At 40.3% G+C, this 14,844-nt stretch overlaps 2 protein-coding genes across 2 annotated transcripts in view; both read left to right on the plus strand.

Annotated features, from left to right (window-relative positions):
• Positions 1-3,291: 3,291 nt before the first annotated feature.
• Positions 3,292-9,332, plus strand: LOC138625915 (glutamine synthetase-like). The gene is made up of 7 exons (XM_069707195.1): positions 3,292-3,309; positions 5,850-6,024; positions 6,666-6,827; positions 6,909-7,055; positions 7,790-7,917; positions 8,012-8,211; positions 8,783-9,332. Exons 2-7 carry the CDS (start codon positions 5,856-5,858, stop codon positions 9,081-9,083), a joined length of 1,107 nt encoding a protein of 368 aa, XP_069563296.1. The 5' UTR covers positions 3,292-3,309; positions 5,850-5,855; the 3' UTR covers positions 9,084-9,332.
• A 4,780-nt stretch (positions 9,333-14,112) lies between these two features.
• The window catches only part of arrdc1b (arrestin domain containing 1b), a 40,928-nt gene continuing 40,196 nt past the window's right edge, over positions 14,113-14,844 (plus strand). Inside the window, exon 1 of the mRNA XM_069705670.1 lies at positions 14,113-14,275. Coding sequence (XP_069561771.1) covers positions 14,158-14,275 — 118 coding nt within the window. The 5' untranslated portion in view covers positions 14,113-14,157. The remainder of the gene's footprint in view (positions 14,276-14,844) is intronic.

A 14,844-nucleotide genomic window follows, 5' to 3' on the forward strand; every position in this document is an offset into this window, starting at 1 on the left:
TAAAAGTGAGGTAACCTTCAAGCGTGGTTGAGATTGTTCAACTAATGGAGAGTATTGTGTTAGTGACACCTTTTGCTTTACCTACACCTGAAACAAACACTCATGTATGACCCAGGTTGAAGAAGGAAGTCATGTGAGGGAGATCATTTGAAAACGTGGTAAAGTCCCCATAAGGAGGATGCTAGGTGGTTCGATGTAACAAACACAGGACTTTTCACCCTTGAAGAGTTGAGGAGAAAACAAAAGTAGACCTCGGATTTCATTACACTCGTAAGTTTGCAGATGATTGATTGAGTGGTTGGTTGGTTGGTTGGCTTGTTGGTTGGTTCAATCATTGATTGCACCTCACAACCTACCAAAATACTGTTGACAGGATCAGTGTGAGGAGGAAAAACAAAAAAAATCCTCACTCCCTAACCAATAACAGTTAATGCCGGGCTCAGTAGTGAAGAGAAATCCAAATGGCATGTCGTTTTTGTTATTGGTTAAGACGTTTCCTGAGTCCTTTAAAGCAGCCAGTTGCTAAGAAAGAGGGCAGAGCCACGCGGGCAGCTCTTGCAGCTCTTGCAGCTCTTGCAGCTCTTGCAGTCCACCATACAAGAACTTACGTTAACATGCTCAAATTGGTTAATCAGCACAAAGTACAGCTAAGTCTGATGTCATCGGTTTTATAAGTATTTGGCCATGAACCAAAGTACTGGATAAGCTGAAATGCAGATCTAATGAAGAAGCTGTATCAAAAGATTTCAACATATAATCTTAATTTGCTTGTGGCGCCGTGTAACCAGCAGCTCACCGCAGCCATCTCGATACATTGCCGCCTAATTCAAATAGTTGTTGAGATGTTTACGCCTGAGTTAGTACACACAATAATTCTGTGGATTTTGTGATTGTTTTGTTTAGTATATTTTGAATAAGGTACGGTGACCACTCTTTATTCTATACTGTTTTCAGTTTGGTGCAGTTTAAACTGTTTCTTTTGCACTTCATCCCTCTTTCCTCAGTGTTGGTAATCAGATTTAACTGATATGTTACACAACAAGGAAATTAAAGCCATGCGGAGGAATCTGGTCCATCAAGATTCCACATTGACAAAAGCTGTTATGGCTATTATATCCAGCCCTATTAAATTGTTCTACTTACACACCCACAAACTGAACAAACAAAAAGAGAACTCGTATTGCTTCCTGTATGCTGCTGTAGCGAAATAAATTTCCCCTTGGGAATTAATAAAGTAACTACCTACCTACCTACCTACCTACCTACCTAACTTGGTGTTCATGCAATTAGCTTCATGAATAAAGACCTGTATTAGCTTTAACTTTTGAACTTTAGCTGTTACCCTGTCATAAATTCTGCTTTAAAAACCCATTTATACATCAGGAAAATGCTGTCATGAGCACACACAGGTCCTTCAGTTGAAAGTGCAAATGTCATGTTCATCAACTACATGAGCAGTTTTCTGTTAGTTACAATTCATGCAGCTATAATTCATCACAATCATCCTGATACTATTCCTTTAAAACTCGTGCAGTAACTCTTGGCAAAGACATGTAAGCAGCTTTTAATTTGATTTAATGATGATAAACCATGTCAGATGTGTTTGCTGGCATTCACTGTGTTTCATGGACCAATAAAAATGATGCCCAACCAGAACAGTCTACACTGGACCTGATGGGTTTTGGAGCACACCCCAAATTACCGTCAATGTCCATGCAGAATTTCTTTCCAATCCATATGATAGTTTTTGTAATATTTCACACACGCATAGTGAACGGATGAACACACTGACTCTGCATTCCCTTGAGCGAGCTAAAAGTGTTTTAACAAAATAAAGTCAGTCAAGATAAACAAACAAACATTCAACTTTTACAAGTATAACTAGAAGACAGAGATACATTTTAAACCTTGCGTGTTCATAGAATAATCGGAAACGGTCAGATAACTTCTCCAAAAAGAACTACAACAAGCAATTTTTTTTTTTAAGTTAATGTTTTTGTGATTTCGTAGCACTTTTGTACCTCGTAGAAATCGAAGCAGACCGAGAGTTCTTATCTCTCATAGCTAAAGCTTTTTCTCTTATATCAGTGAAACATGACATACAGTGAAGCAGACATTTGTGTTACTCATCAATCAGTCACCGACTCAGCGTTTGGAAGCTGACAGTTGTTTTTGAGACAGTTCAGATCTCTTCGAGCTCATCATCTGTGACAGACGTCTTGGCTGTTGGATGAGTTGGCTCATTACTGTATAGTACAGAGAGTAAAGATGAGATGTCATGAGCTTATCAACAGTTACTGTAAATGTATTTCATCATGGTAGACAGGGCCGTCAGAAACTCCCGCAGGTTGAACTAGACACAACACAGCCTGGAATTGACATTAAGGCTTTCAACAGCCTGAGTCAGCACTTAGGGGAAGACCAGGTTACAATGGTTACGCACTCTCACCATTCAAAAGAACGAGATTAACTTGATGTAGTAGACTTTAAATTGTTCACTCATGGTTGTGTTGCTTTCTCTCTCTGCTCTCCCCTTACCCCAACGGTTGAGGCAGATGGCCGCCCACCTGGTGGCCCATCAACCCTTCAAGTTTACAATCTTGTTTTTGTCTTTGGGCCACCTCTGTGCCCACATCACACCCTCACAGTGTCCCATGTGACCTCTTTCTGCAGGAGTTGTTAAATTTCTGCCCTGCTGCCTGCTCTCAGAACAGCTAATCTGATGGAAACTGAACATACCAGCAACTTTAAGTTTCTAATTGTGTTCAGTAGGCGGCAAGACTTCCAGCTCAGCAAGCAACAGTCGGTCACTGTCAGCAGATGGCCTCTCCGGCACATGTAGGTGTTTATCATTATTTCTCCAGGGACAATATGGTCACCTCAGCTGTACTTGCGAAGTCACCTGACTATCTTATTGGGTTGTTTTCTTTAATACACAGAGGTCAGAATGGGTTGATTTGGACCCAGTTGGTTAATTTAAAGCTTTGTATCTGCTGGCAGTGAACAGTTTGGGCTTAATGTGTTTACTGCTTGATTTATACATTGTTTGCAATAATGTCACAGCTTTGAATCTCTTTGTGTAAAGTCCCGCAGGATTCGATTTGGTCTAGCATGGTTTGTAATGGAAACATAAATCACACACCGACGCTGGCAGAAAGCCTTTACGTGTCACATTTCATTAAAGACACGTGTGATTGTCATCACAATGGTCATTTACATTCCGGTTAAATACCACAAACAGGTTCCCGCACATCACCCTCCGAGCTTTCCTTTCAACACTCGACTACACTTGAAGTCTCCTGTAACACAGTAAGTCCAAATGTGTTTGTGTTTTTTGTAGTTTATTTGCTTTGTTAAAAGAACTGACGATTAACTGTCTTATTTTTAGCTTTTGAGACTCATAATTGAGATAACTTAAAAAAAATTAATACATTTGTTACATGTGTTAAATCTTTAGGTTTAATGTTATACTGTAAATATCTGAAAGTATAAAGTTAAGATTTTTTTTTTCCAAAGTACGTTACTGAAGTCCAGATGAAACTTTTTTTCACAAGTTTCTCAGGTTAAGAAACGTCCAATTGTATATATACAATTGGACGTTATATATATATATATATATATAGATATATATATATATATATATATATATATATATGTATATATATATGCACACCAGCACATTCTTTAAAAAAGTTGAGATTTTAAGAATTGAGCCTCAGAGACTAAACATCAAATGTTACAAACATTGTTTTTTTCATATACTAAAATGATTATTGTTATTTATAACAGCTGAAATATCTGGTTTCAGTAAATATTAATACACAGTTGTGAAATGTGATAGTGTGCATTGCTACTCTGAAATGATCATTTTCAAACAGATATATTTTTTCTTCGTCTCTGTATTCCTGACAGTTTGCATTTCATGAATCCTTGTGACTGTAAAGCTGTATCTGTTCAAACCGGCTTTCAATCCCTACAGGTTTCTCTTTCAAACTAAACACAAAACCAGCTGGGCAGCTCCAGGGAAATGTCATATGAAGCTAAAGGATATGTTAACTGTTGAGGAAAAACCAGCTTAGTGGTTCAAACATGAAACACTTGCAAGTCGTTGACAAATAATTATTACGTTTTACAGCATAATATGGAGACAGTCACCTCCTTACAAACCATCTCAAAGCTTAACTTTAATAGTGGACTGTCACCAAAAACCTTCACTGCATTAGTCAGTTAAACATAATCAGATCATTTTCATGTTTCCACGCTGGTGGCAGTTGTAGCCAGAAACATTATGTTTTTGGTTCGTCCATCCATCCGCCCTTCTCATTCTTGAGGACACCTTTAGGACATTCCTTCAAACTTTTACTTGGCCTCAAAGATGTACTGATGACATGCTGGTGGCCAAAATACATTTGTGGCCATAACTCAACAACTCATTCGTTATTTGTGACAACATTTCACACAAATGTATGATAAGATAAAATGATGAAGGTCAAATTCATTTTAACATCTTAATATTCTGCAAAACATCTTTCTGGGCAAAATGTATGTCTACGCTAGCGTCAGTGCAAAAGGAAAAAAAGGAACTCAGGATGTCAAAAATTAGAAAAATTCCAATTACTGAACATGAATCCATTTAATTATGAACATGAACTGTTCTGAATTAGTACTATTGTAACTTCACCAATAGAACCCCCCACCATAAAAAACAACAACAACAACAAACAAACAAACAACAACAAAAACATGATGGCTGAAGTTTAGCTGTGTATTCTCCAGTATGGTGAGTTTGAGTTTTACTCAGGCTTTGCTCAGATTGCTGTGTCAGCAAGTTACCCCTGCGTTTCCCCTGCTTTTATGTCGTTGTCACTTCCCCTCTTTTTAAGCAGCTCACATTGATGGGGAAGCCAACTTCCATTGACGTGGCAGAGAGACATTCATGGCCGGTGTTGGCTTGACGGTGTTGGCTTGACGGTTTCTCTGGTAGCAATTTCTCGTCCTTTGTCCCTCTAGAATCCAGTTACAATGGCAACTTTTCTCAGTCCTTTGTCTGGGCTCCTGTGCCCCTTTTAGTTCCGGGCCTGGTGGGCTTACAGCTCAGTCGCTTAAATGTTGTAAGTCTATGTGAACAGCAGAGGAACGTCAGAGGCACCGTGCCTCTGCAACATCCTGACAACTGTTGAAATGGACTGGAGCTTGTACAGTTTAAATAGCAGAAGTGTAAGCACAGTTCAAATCTGGATCTGTGTTATGCACTAAGGCCAAGGCTTTCTCTTGACACATTTCTATACTTTTTCCTTAACTGATGTATTTCTAATTAACAGTCTAACAATCTGCCAAGTGTTAAAAGAAAAAGTGATCAGGTCTCTGAAATATCAATATTCTCTCCCACATTAATATGTCTGGGAACTGGATGAAAACTTCACCTCACTTTTCAACTGCTCCACCCCACAATGTGGCCTGTAATTACAAGCAAGTTTCATGTACAAAAAAGGTTCAACTTTATGGCTTTGTGAGAACCTTTTACTTATTGTCATGAAGCTGGGGAAAGAAAGAAAGAAAGAAAGAAAGAAAGAAAGAAAGAAAGAAAGAAAGAAAGAAAGAAAGAAAGAAAGAAAGAAAGAAAGAAAGAAAGAAAGAAAGAAAGAAAGAAAGAAAGAAAGAAAGAAAGAAAGAAAAACGCAGACTGACCCCGCAGAAGTTACTTAATCTCGTTAATTTCTGGAAAAACTAGGACACAAAAGGTCAAATGTGACATACAGTAATGAAAACATCACCTGTAATAATAATAATAATAATAATAATAATAATAATAATAATAATAATAATAATAATGTGTTGTCTGATTGAAGGTGAACATGGCAGCAGTGTCGTCCAGCTCTCGCCTCAACAAGGCCGTGCGTCAGCAGTACATGAGCATGTCTCAGGGGGACAAGTGCCAGATCACCTACATCTGGATCGACGGCACCGGAGAGGGACTTCGCAACAAGACGAGGACTCTGGACAGCGAGCCTGATTGCATAGAAGGTAAATTACCTCAATTTAGGATCTAACACTTTCTACGGTGGGAGTGGCAGTTGGCCTAAAACTGAATATTTTACTGAGCTTCATTAGGTCAAAGGTCATTTTCATCCTTTAACTTTGAAAACTCTTTAACTTGTCAATTTGTTTAAGGAGTAAGATATTGTATTAATTTTATGCTTCAGACAGCTCTCGTGAACAGTTAGAGACATTAAAAACTTGATTTAAGATGTACACCCCCTAATATAATAAATCAGGGAGAATCCAAGGCACCAGATCCAAAGGTTAAAGGTTGATTGTACAGATTAAGGATAATGGTATTTGAAAGTTTCTTGAAGCAATGTTTATTGACTAATATACAAAATATAATGTTTCTTGGCCCAGCACGTTTCTCAGCTTTCTGTCTTTCTTTTTTTTTTTCTTCCACCAGTTCTTACTTCCTTTTCCTCTTCAGTTTTTTTCCCCATTGTGGTGTTTTGCTGTTAAACTCTTTCTACTTTCAGTAAATTATTCACCAACTGCCAATTTTGTATGGAAAGTAATCTTGATGTCATCAGTGTTTAATTCACACAGAATTCAGTCCTGACCTTTATTTAGAGGTATTTTGGTGCGAGCGGTAATCTTCTGTGTAATTTGTGTCCTGTCAGATATTCCTGAGTGGAACTTTGATGGATCAAGCACCTTTCAGGCCGAAGGCAGCAACAGTGACATGTACCTCATCCCAGTCCGCATGTTCAGGGATCCCTTCACCCTCGACCCCAACAAGCTGGTCCTCTGCGAGGTTCTCAAATTCAGCCGTGCACCTGCAGGTACATTGTTCACATTTATACACCCTGTGCAGTTAAGGTCAGGGCAAACAAGCTGAGCTGTGTTTTCTCTTCACTGCTTAGAAACTAACCAGCGAGCGGACTGCAACAAAGTGATGGAGGAGGTGAAAGAGCACTGCATATGGTTCGGTATGGAGCAGGAGTACACGCTGTTAGGAACAGATGGACATCCTTTTAGTTGGCCCCCAAATGGATACCCAGCACCCCAAGGTGAATCACCTGTCAGTTTTCTCTACTGTTCATTTATGCTGACCAATACATTATGATTTATATACCATTAACAGAGCTGTGATAAGCCACTTGCGCAAAGATCATCTGGGTTGCCAAGTTCTGGGAAAGCCCCGGTCTATTATTTGGATCATGGGCTGCAGAGTTTACACAGTATTCACATTTCAAATTACAGACTTGACTGATTGATTGATTGATTGATTGATTGATTGATTGATTGATTGATTGATTGATTGATTGATTGATTGATTGATTGATTGATTGATTGATTGAAAAACAGATCACTCACACTTTATTAATTTTAGACCTCATTACTCATGTTGCTGGCTTCTAGCCTGTGTCCCGACCCCACAAGGGGCCCATGTGACTGTTAACAAGTCGGAAAAGAATTTGGACAAATCATTTCTGCAGCACTAAATTATGTTTATAAATTTATAAATTATCTAATCCCATCATGACTGGGAAACAAAACAAAAAATGTGTTACTTTAGTGTATTAAGCCGTTAGGTCCACACTTATCAGTCTCTAAAATATTTTTATAAAATCGTAATTTTTTTTAAAAAGTGGCAACCCAAATGTTAACATTAATCAAAAATCTTTGTTTTATCATAAAGGGTTACAAATCTTGGCATTATCAAGTCATCAGAAACACGTATTTTTGTGCAGGTTTTGCATGTATTGTGTCTTACCAGCCTCCCATCCTGTCCCACTGTAAGGCCCGTACTATTGTGGAGTCGGGGCAGACAATGCTTATGGACGAGACATTGTGGAGTGCCACTACAAGGCCTGCCTCTATGCTGGGGTTAAAATCTGTGGCACCAATGCTGAAGTTATGCCGTCTCAGGTAAGTGTCAGCATTACTGTAACGCATGGCGGAGAGAAGCAGCAGCCACATTAGGTTAGTTATGCATGAAAGTAACGGATTCTTCTGACTTCAGTGGGAGTTCCAGGTGGGTCCCTGTGAGGGCATTGAGATGGCCGACCAACTGTGGGTCGCCCGCTTCCTGTTGCATCGTGTGTGTGAAGATTTTGGAGTTGTCGCAACGCTGGACCCAAAACCAATGAAGGGCAACTGGAACGGTGCCGGTTGTCACACGAATGTCAGCACCAAGCAGATGAGGGAAGAAGGAGGGCTGCAGTGAGTTAACTTTTCCTCTGAAACTTGTCATGACTGTAATTCATTTATTTTGAATGATAACACCCTGAATAAGTTAGTATAATCCTGTCGTATCTGAGTTCTCTCTTTCAACATTCATCCCCAAAAATAATGAACCACAAACGTTTTATTTTTTTGAATAATAATGTCAGCAGTATTTTCCCAGCCAGGGGTAGTCCAGAAAAACAGAGATCTAGAATTCAAAGATGTTTATCAATGCAAACCTTTAAACTGTTAGTCTTTCAATGGACGGTTTTTACAAAAGATAGCAACGTTCTAGTAGATTATATCATTCTTTAATTATTCGACGCATTCTTCTTCCCTGGCACTGACATTTCCCACAATGCAACTCAAGTGATCAGAGCAAGACCTCAAAGCAAGATTGAGTCCTTGAAATAAATCTTTTCCTAACCCACTAGTTTTATTTCCCTAAAGTAATGAGGTCAGGCAAAACACGACAATGACACAGTATTTGGAATGACAGGTGTATCACTTTGACGTGATACCGGGTTTCTCAATCACATCAACTAATCTCTTACTTCACTGATGACAGGTACATCGAGGAGGCCATTACGAAACTGAGCAAAAAACACGTTGAGCACATTCGCATGTATGACCCACATGGAGGCCAGGACAACATGAGGCGTCTCACGGGCCTCCATGAAACCTCCAGCATCAACGACTTCTCTGCCGGGGTGGCCAACCGAGGAGCCAGCATCCGCATCCCACGGCAGGTTGGGCAGGACAAGAGAGGTTACTTCGAGGACCGACGACCAGCAGCAAACTGCGACCCGTACACCGTGACGGGGGCCATCGCAAGAACCTGCCTGCTTGATTTAGAAGAGGAAGAGTAAAGCCCATAGGAGAGACCGGTGCAGCTCTGTAGACAGTATAGCAATATAACAAATATGTCTCTTAGTTTACTTGAAGTGGAAAAAAAAACGTTTACATCCAAGGCCAAGACATGAAGACATATGCTTGAATGTTTGTTGTTGCTATATTGGTTTATTTAAGTTGATCCTTGTGCACTAACAGCTAATTCTAACTTTCCTTAGAACTAAGACATTGATAGAATATTTTTCACAGCAGCTTTGTGACACTTGGAAATAGATTTTTATTTTTTTTCTGAACCCACATGCAAATAAAGTTGCATTGAAATATGTGTCACTGTTTCTTAACATTTCTGTTATGTGTGTTACTTTGGGGAGAGTGAAGTAAGAATACCATGGTGCTGTAGTTGCCTCTGATCTTGTTTGTTTGTTTGCGCAATATGTGTGATATAATATACAAGTGAAAATTAAATGAACAATGAAGTAGCATCAAAAAATAAGCTACAACTACATTTGGACACTTTTAAAGCTAGATTTTATTTCTGTGATATTTAGATATATTTCAAAAGTGCAATACGTAGCGTTTGAGTCCTGTCTTATAAAACCACTTCATATGTTAGGAGGAGATCGTGAGTCACTGTAGCAGTCAGGCACCCTGCCTTCAATCTAACTCTCAGTATTCTGGAACTGTAGATCATAAAAAACAAATAAAAGTTAAGTCAGTTAAGCCGATAGTTTACATTAAAGCTTCCTCATCTTCACTTTCAGCGAGACCATTGTAACAAGACCATATATCAACACCATGAGATTCTTTTTTGATACAGTTTGTGTTGTCATGAGCTGCATTAAAGATCCATTTTGAATAGTCCAAACAAGGTAAATACACCTGGTTTGTTTACAGCATAAAATCCCCTCAATCTGTCGGACTTTCCAAGTTCCCACTTGTAAATTTAAACTCAAATGTCCCCCGATGCCAAATTTCAACCACATACCCCCTTCGACAGAATTGAAAGCTGTGGTAACAATCTTCATTTGCACTTCTTTCGTATTTCTGTCTAATTAAATCAGCTGTACACAAGGCACTATCCATCAACAAAGTCAACTCAGGTGTGACGTCATTCACAGCTTCGACATCCGACTTAATTGAGCAGCATTAGAATACACTAGTTCTTCTTTCTCTCATGTTGGACTGAGGGCAGACTGGATGCTCACTATGACCTCTTGATATGTGTGGTGGTATTATGGGATGGGGCTTGCTGGTCCAGTATGGTGACTTTAGTTGACATCTGTGCATCACAATATGTGAGTGCCTTTGTCATAACATCAAAACAGCTATTTCCTCACACTTTGTTGGTAATTTTAGTTAATTATTGAATGTTTTAAACTTAAAGTCTTACATATGGCACATTTAAATATTTATCTTTTACCTTAAAGATGCTGTAAAGTAGAAATTAAAATGAGTTTTAAGTTCATCACAACATACAAGCATGGGTTGTGCTGAAGCTCCGCCCACTCGATGGAAGGTGTCCAGTGTTCAGTATGACAGTCCTGTGGCTGCAGTTCTTTTCCCCACTAAGCGGTCCGTCTGACATCCAACCTCTCCGGTGACTTTATGCATGATGTCCCACTGGTCCTCTGTCTCTCTGGTGGACGGAGCAGCCTGCTTTGGGAAAACAGAATAGAATCAGAATGTATTTGTCCAATTAGTGAAACATACAGATGCATATAAATGCGGATGCGGTGCGTCCATGAACTCCGTCCGTCTCCGGTGGAAGTTGGTGAAACTATCCACCGTCAAATGGTCCCTGCAGAGGCGGCTGTTGGTGTTAATCCTAAACTCCCCATCAGCGAGGCTCTTCACGAAATCAATCCACCTCTTTGTCTTTTCTTCATCAGTAGGAACTTTAAATGGCGACGCAGCGCTGCTTTGGAGGTTCTTGCTTCCAGGAAAGATTCCCTTGCGGGTGGAGGGAGACGTCCTGCAGCAGCCAGCTGATGTACAATAACAGTCTGACTAGGCAGGAGGAGCAACTGAAGTGGAGTGGGATGACCTCTTATGTAAATGAGCTCCAGGCTTTTATAGCTTCACCGTGTGAGAGGAGGAGCCACGCAGAAGGTCATATAAACCGGCTGTGCGGTAGCTCGGTGACGTACTGAAGCTGGCTTTCAGCCCCGCCTCAAAAAACCTGAGCTGAAGACGGATGAGAAACTGTTCAACGGGTCTAACTCCACATTTCAGTGCGACAAAGTTTTCAAACTTTACACACGCTTTCAGCAACTCATTTCACATGTATATCATGTATTGAGAAGCAAATCTTGGAATTTGCTTTACAGCAACTTTAAGTTGTGTTTTGTGTGTGTTTTGGGCTGTTATTGTAAGCAGCAATCAAACAGGCAGTCCTATTATTCACAGGACAAAATATTTTAAAAGGGATCCTACATCAACAAAAGTGGTATCCATCTTGTATCCATTGAATTGATAGATTTTTTTAAATTTATTTTTTAAATCATTGTCACTACTTGTTATTGCATTTATTGATCAGTTCTGTTGGATTTCCAGCAAAATAAAAGACATCAATCACCTTGCCAAACTTCTACAGACACCGTTACAGATGTAAATGGGAATGCAAAAGCAGTTTACAGTTGTCCACCAGGTGGAGCTATTGAAATAGTTCTCGTCTCTGCATGTCACCATGACTCTACAGTAAAAATACATGTTATTCACCATCAGGCTGGACCAGCAACAAAAGGTCAAAGTGTCACAACAGACCAGAACCAATTGGTACCTCTTTTATGAAAGGATGCGCAAAACGTGTCTTTAATTAGTGAAGCCCGCTCCCCAAACATAAGATGATGGCAGGCAGAGAATGAATGAATGAAGGCTGTTTAATCATTATGCTCACACTACTGGCACGGATCCACCCCAGTCTGATGCAAGGCACACCTGACATATGGCGCTAACATCTCATCCTGTTACTTCCTGACATACGATCCTCTCACTTGCAGCCTCGCAGTGTCAGAATGAGTCATTATTCAAGCTGTTTGAGGGGAGCATTTTGTAACACGAGTAAACAAACAAAAACAAACAAACAAAAAAAAAAAGGAAAAATTTAAGGGATTCTTTAGACCAGATCAGATGCAACCGCACACCAGATTTCCATGGATACAGGCCGTTACTTGGCAACCATGGCGTTTGTCTGTAGTCATGGAAACATCTGTCTTTGACGAGGAATATCAGCAGCCTGGTGAGATGATGATGGGAGAGAAAAAGGAGAGAGTCTGTCGCAGTGATGTAATTTTTGTCAAGTGAGAACACAACTCATTCACACCGCATCATAACGACTGTACAGTGTGTGGAGATTACACTATTAAATCATTTTTTTTCTGGAGGCTTTTTACACACCACAGTAATCACAACTTCTACATTCAAGGCTCCAATTACTGATGCTGCACAATGAGACAGGAAGTACACTCAGAGACAGGAAGCACACTCAGAGACAGGAAGTACACTCAGAGACAGACATGGGAAGTTAAATGAGCAGCGGGGAGGAGTTTGGGGTGATTTCATGTTAATTCATATTACTTTAAACTTTTCTGGGGAAAAATAACAGCATGCAAACTGAAATTGCTCTCATGTCTGTGAGAGTGTGGAGTTCATGGACACCTTCATCCCACAGTGAAAAATAGAAATAAAGGAGCTGCTCCCAGCTGTAAAAAAAAAAAAGTTAAAAAGTGGTGGACAGTCAAGCAGCATGCCCTTGACATCTGAACATCTTTACATTTAACCTATTTGTAGTTTGGTCATTTAGTCCTCATGTACACATTGTATTTAAAAAAAAAAATACAAACAGTTTCATGATTTAATGGATTTACCAAATGCAAATATAGTGCTGTGAACACTGACTAACAGGAAGTATGACACTGGCAGTCAAAAGCAACCGCTTTGCCTCGTAAGCTTTCATATTTTGAATGTGAGTGGGATCATGTAATTTGAGACAGCTGTATATGGACAGCACGTGTATGGTCCACACACTGAGATGTTTCCACCTCAATGAACATAAGTTTTTAAAAACTGCAATTTCAGAAAAATATGGTGAAGTGGTTGGTCCCTTAGTCTGGGTTTTATACTGCACAAACTTAGCTACAACTCAAAACTCATACAATTATTTATCATCAAGTCTGAGTTGGCAAGTGTAGTGAGTAAAGTGAACAGTAGCCCCGGGACCACATAACAACAATCCCAAAAGCTCTGGATTTACTGTTTGTCCGCAGGTCTGTGGTAACTTTGTATTGAGTAGTATCAAAGACAAGTCGTGACCTTCACATTGTTTTAGTGTTAGCTGCTCAAACCTGTTGCATATTCCTACAGTAGATTACTTCACTCAGATTACAGCAGCACACTGACTGGGGTGGGGAGCGGGTCACCCCAGCAGATCGATTCAGCTATGGGTATCACTAGAAACTGCTGTTGTGGTTTAATGTGGGCTGGAAGTGCTTCCTTCATTTGATGTATTATTGCAGCCTGCACATAGGGGCGAGGCATGTATCTCTTGTACAATAACATCCTTTCTGGAAAGTACCATACAGTCAGATATCAAACTGAGCCTGCAGCCCGCTAAAGGATCTTACAGTATACAATCAGGCACAGGAGGACACCTTTATGTAATATGTTCAACTTTCAAGTAGTTAATGGAGTAAAGATTTTATATTGAATGACAAGTCTTTGGACTGCGGTGATTGGAAACTTCAAACCAAGCATTAAGGTTAAACAAAGCTGAAGATATTTATGATGTTTTGGTTGTCACATTTTCTTAGATGACCACCAAACATATCTTTGTTTTGAGTTTGAGTCCTGTTAAAAATGTAGAAAGCTTTAGAGGTTTTTTTTTTTTTTTTTCAGATTCATGGCTGTTGAGTTACAAAAATAGATCTTCACGCTCAGCCCAAAACCAACGTGAGCACCAGTTATCCCTCCCACTACTTTCAATGGTCGAAGTGACGTCACTGGTCTCTATGGGGGGGAGGAGGGCTCGCGGCAGCAGGTGAGCGCGCAGCATCAGAGACGCAGAGCGGCTGAGCAGCGGAGCGCGTCGGAGCCATGGGAAAGCTTCAAGAATTTGATATCACTTTTACCAGCAACAAGGTGGTTTACGGTCCGGGAGAGTCCATAAGCGGAACTGTGAAAATACGAACCGGCACCCCGCTGCAGTACAAAGGTAAGCGTGTCTCCAACACTGAGCGACAGGGTCTTTTTTTTTTTTTTTTCCGCCAGCGTGTCTTTCACCGCCTGGCTCAGCGGAGCGCGCGAGGAGGCTCGATGTAAATAAACTTTTCCTGCGAGCTGGTGAACACGAGGAGGAAAACAGGGCAGCTTTGTTTTTCTTTTCGTTTCTGAGCAGATTCAATGGCTCGTGTTGTGGCTGCTTCAGAGGAATTTGGTGTGCGGACATCGGGGGTTTCGGTGCTGCTGCGCTGTGGGGAGTGGACGGAGCGTTTCCACCCTCCACATGACGCGAGGAGCCAACATTGTTGTGCCATGTCAGCCGGCTGGTGCTGTCGGCAGCACACATCCCTGTTCACATCCGGCCTGCTGTAAACGTGTTGCTTCCTTGTATTGTTTTTGTTGAAGCCCTGACATTGTTTGGGCTTTCTGTTTAAACGATGAAAAGCACCGAAAAAGCAGAGCAACAGGTGTTTATCTTCTAAAAAAAACCCCCAAAAAACCCAATTCTTCTACACTGGCATAGACAGACTTTGAAGCATTTAATGCCATTATTTCAGACAA

The sequence above is a fragment of the Brachyistius frenatus genome, unplaced genomic scaffold (genome assembly GCF_029030835.1).
Source record: "Brachyistius frenatus isolate BFR_SWC_R1_liver_20210118 unplaced genomic scaffold, ASM2903083v1 Contig_3, whole genome shotgun sequence".
In the NCBI taxonomy this organism is placed as follows: Eukaryota; Metazoa; Chordata; class Actinopteri; family Embiotocidae; genus Brachyistius; species Brachyistius frenatus.

Excerpts from the sequence above, each read along its gene's own strand:
- LOC138625915 (XM_069707195.1), top strand. The coding sequence starts at position 5,856 with ATGGCAGCAGTGTCGTCCAGCTCTCGCCTCAACAAGGCCGTGCGTCAG. Across the intron at positions 6,025-6,665 it reads CGAGCCTGATTGCATAGAAG|ATATTCCTGAGTGGAACTTT; the intron begins GTAAATTACCTC and ends GTGTCCTGTCAG. Across the intron at positions 7,918-8,011 it reads CTGAAGTTATGCCGTCTCAG|TGGGAGTTCCAGGTGGGTCC; the intron begins GTAAGTGTCAGC and ends TTCTGACTTCAG.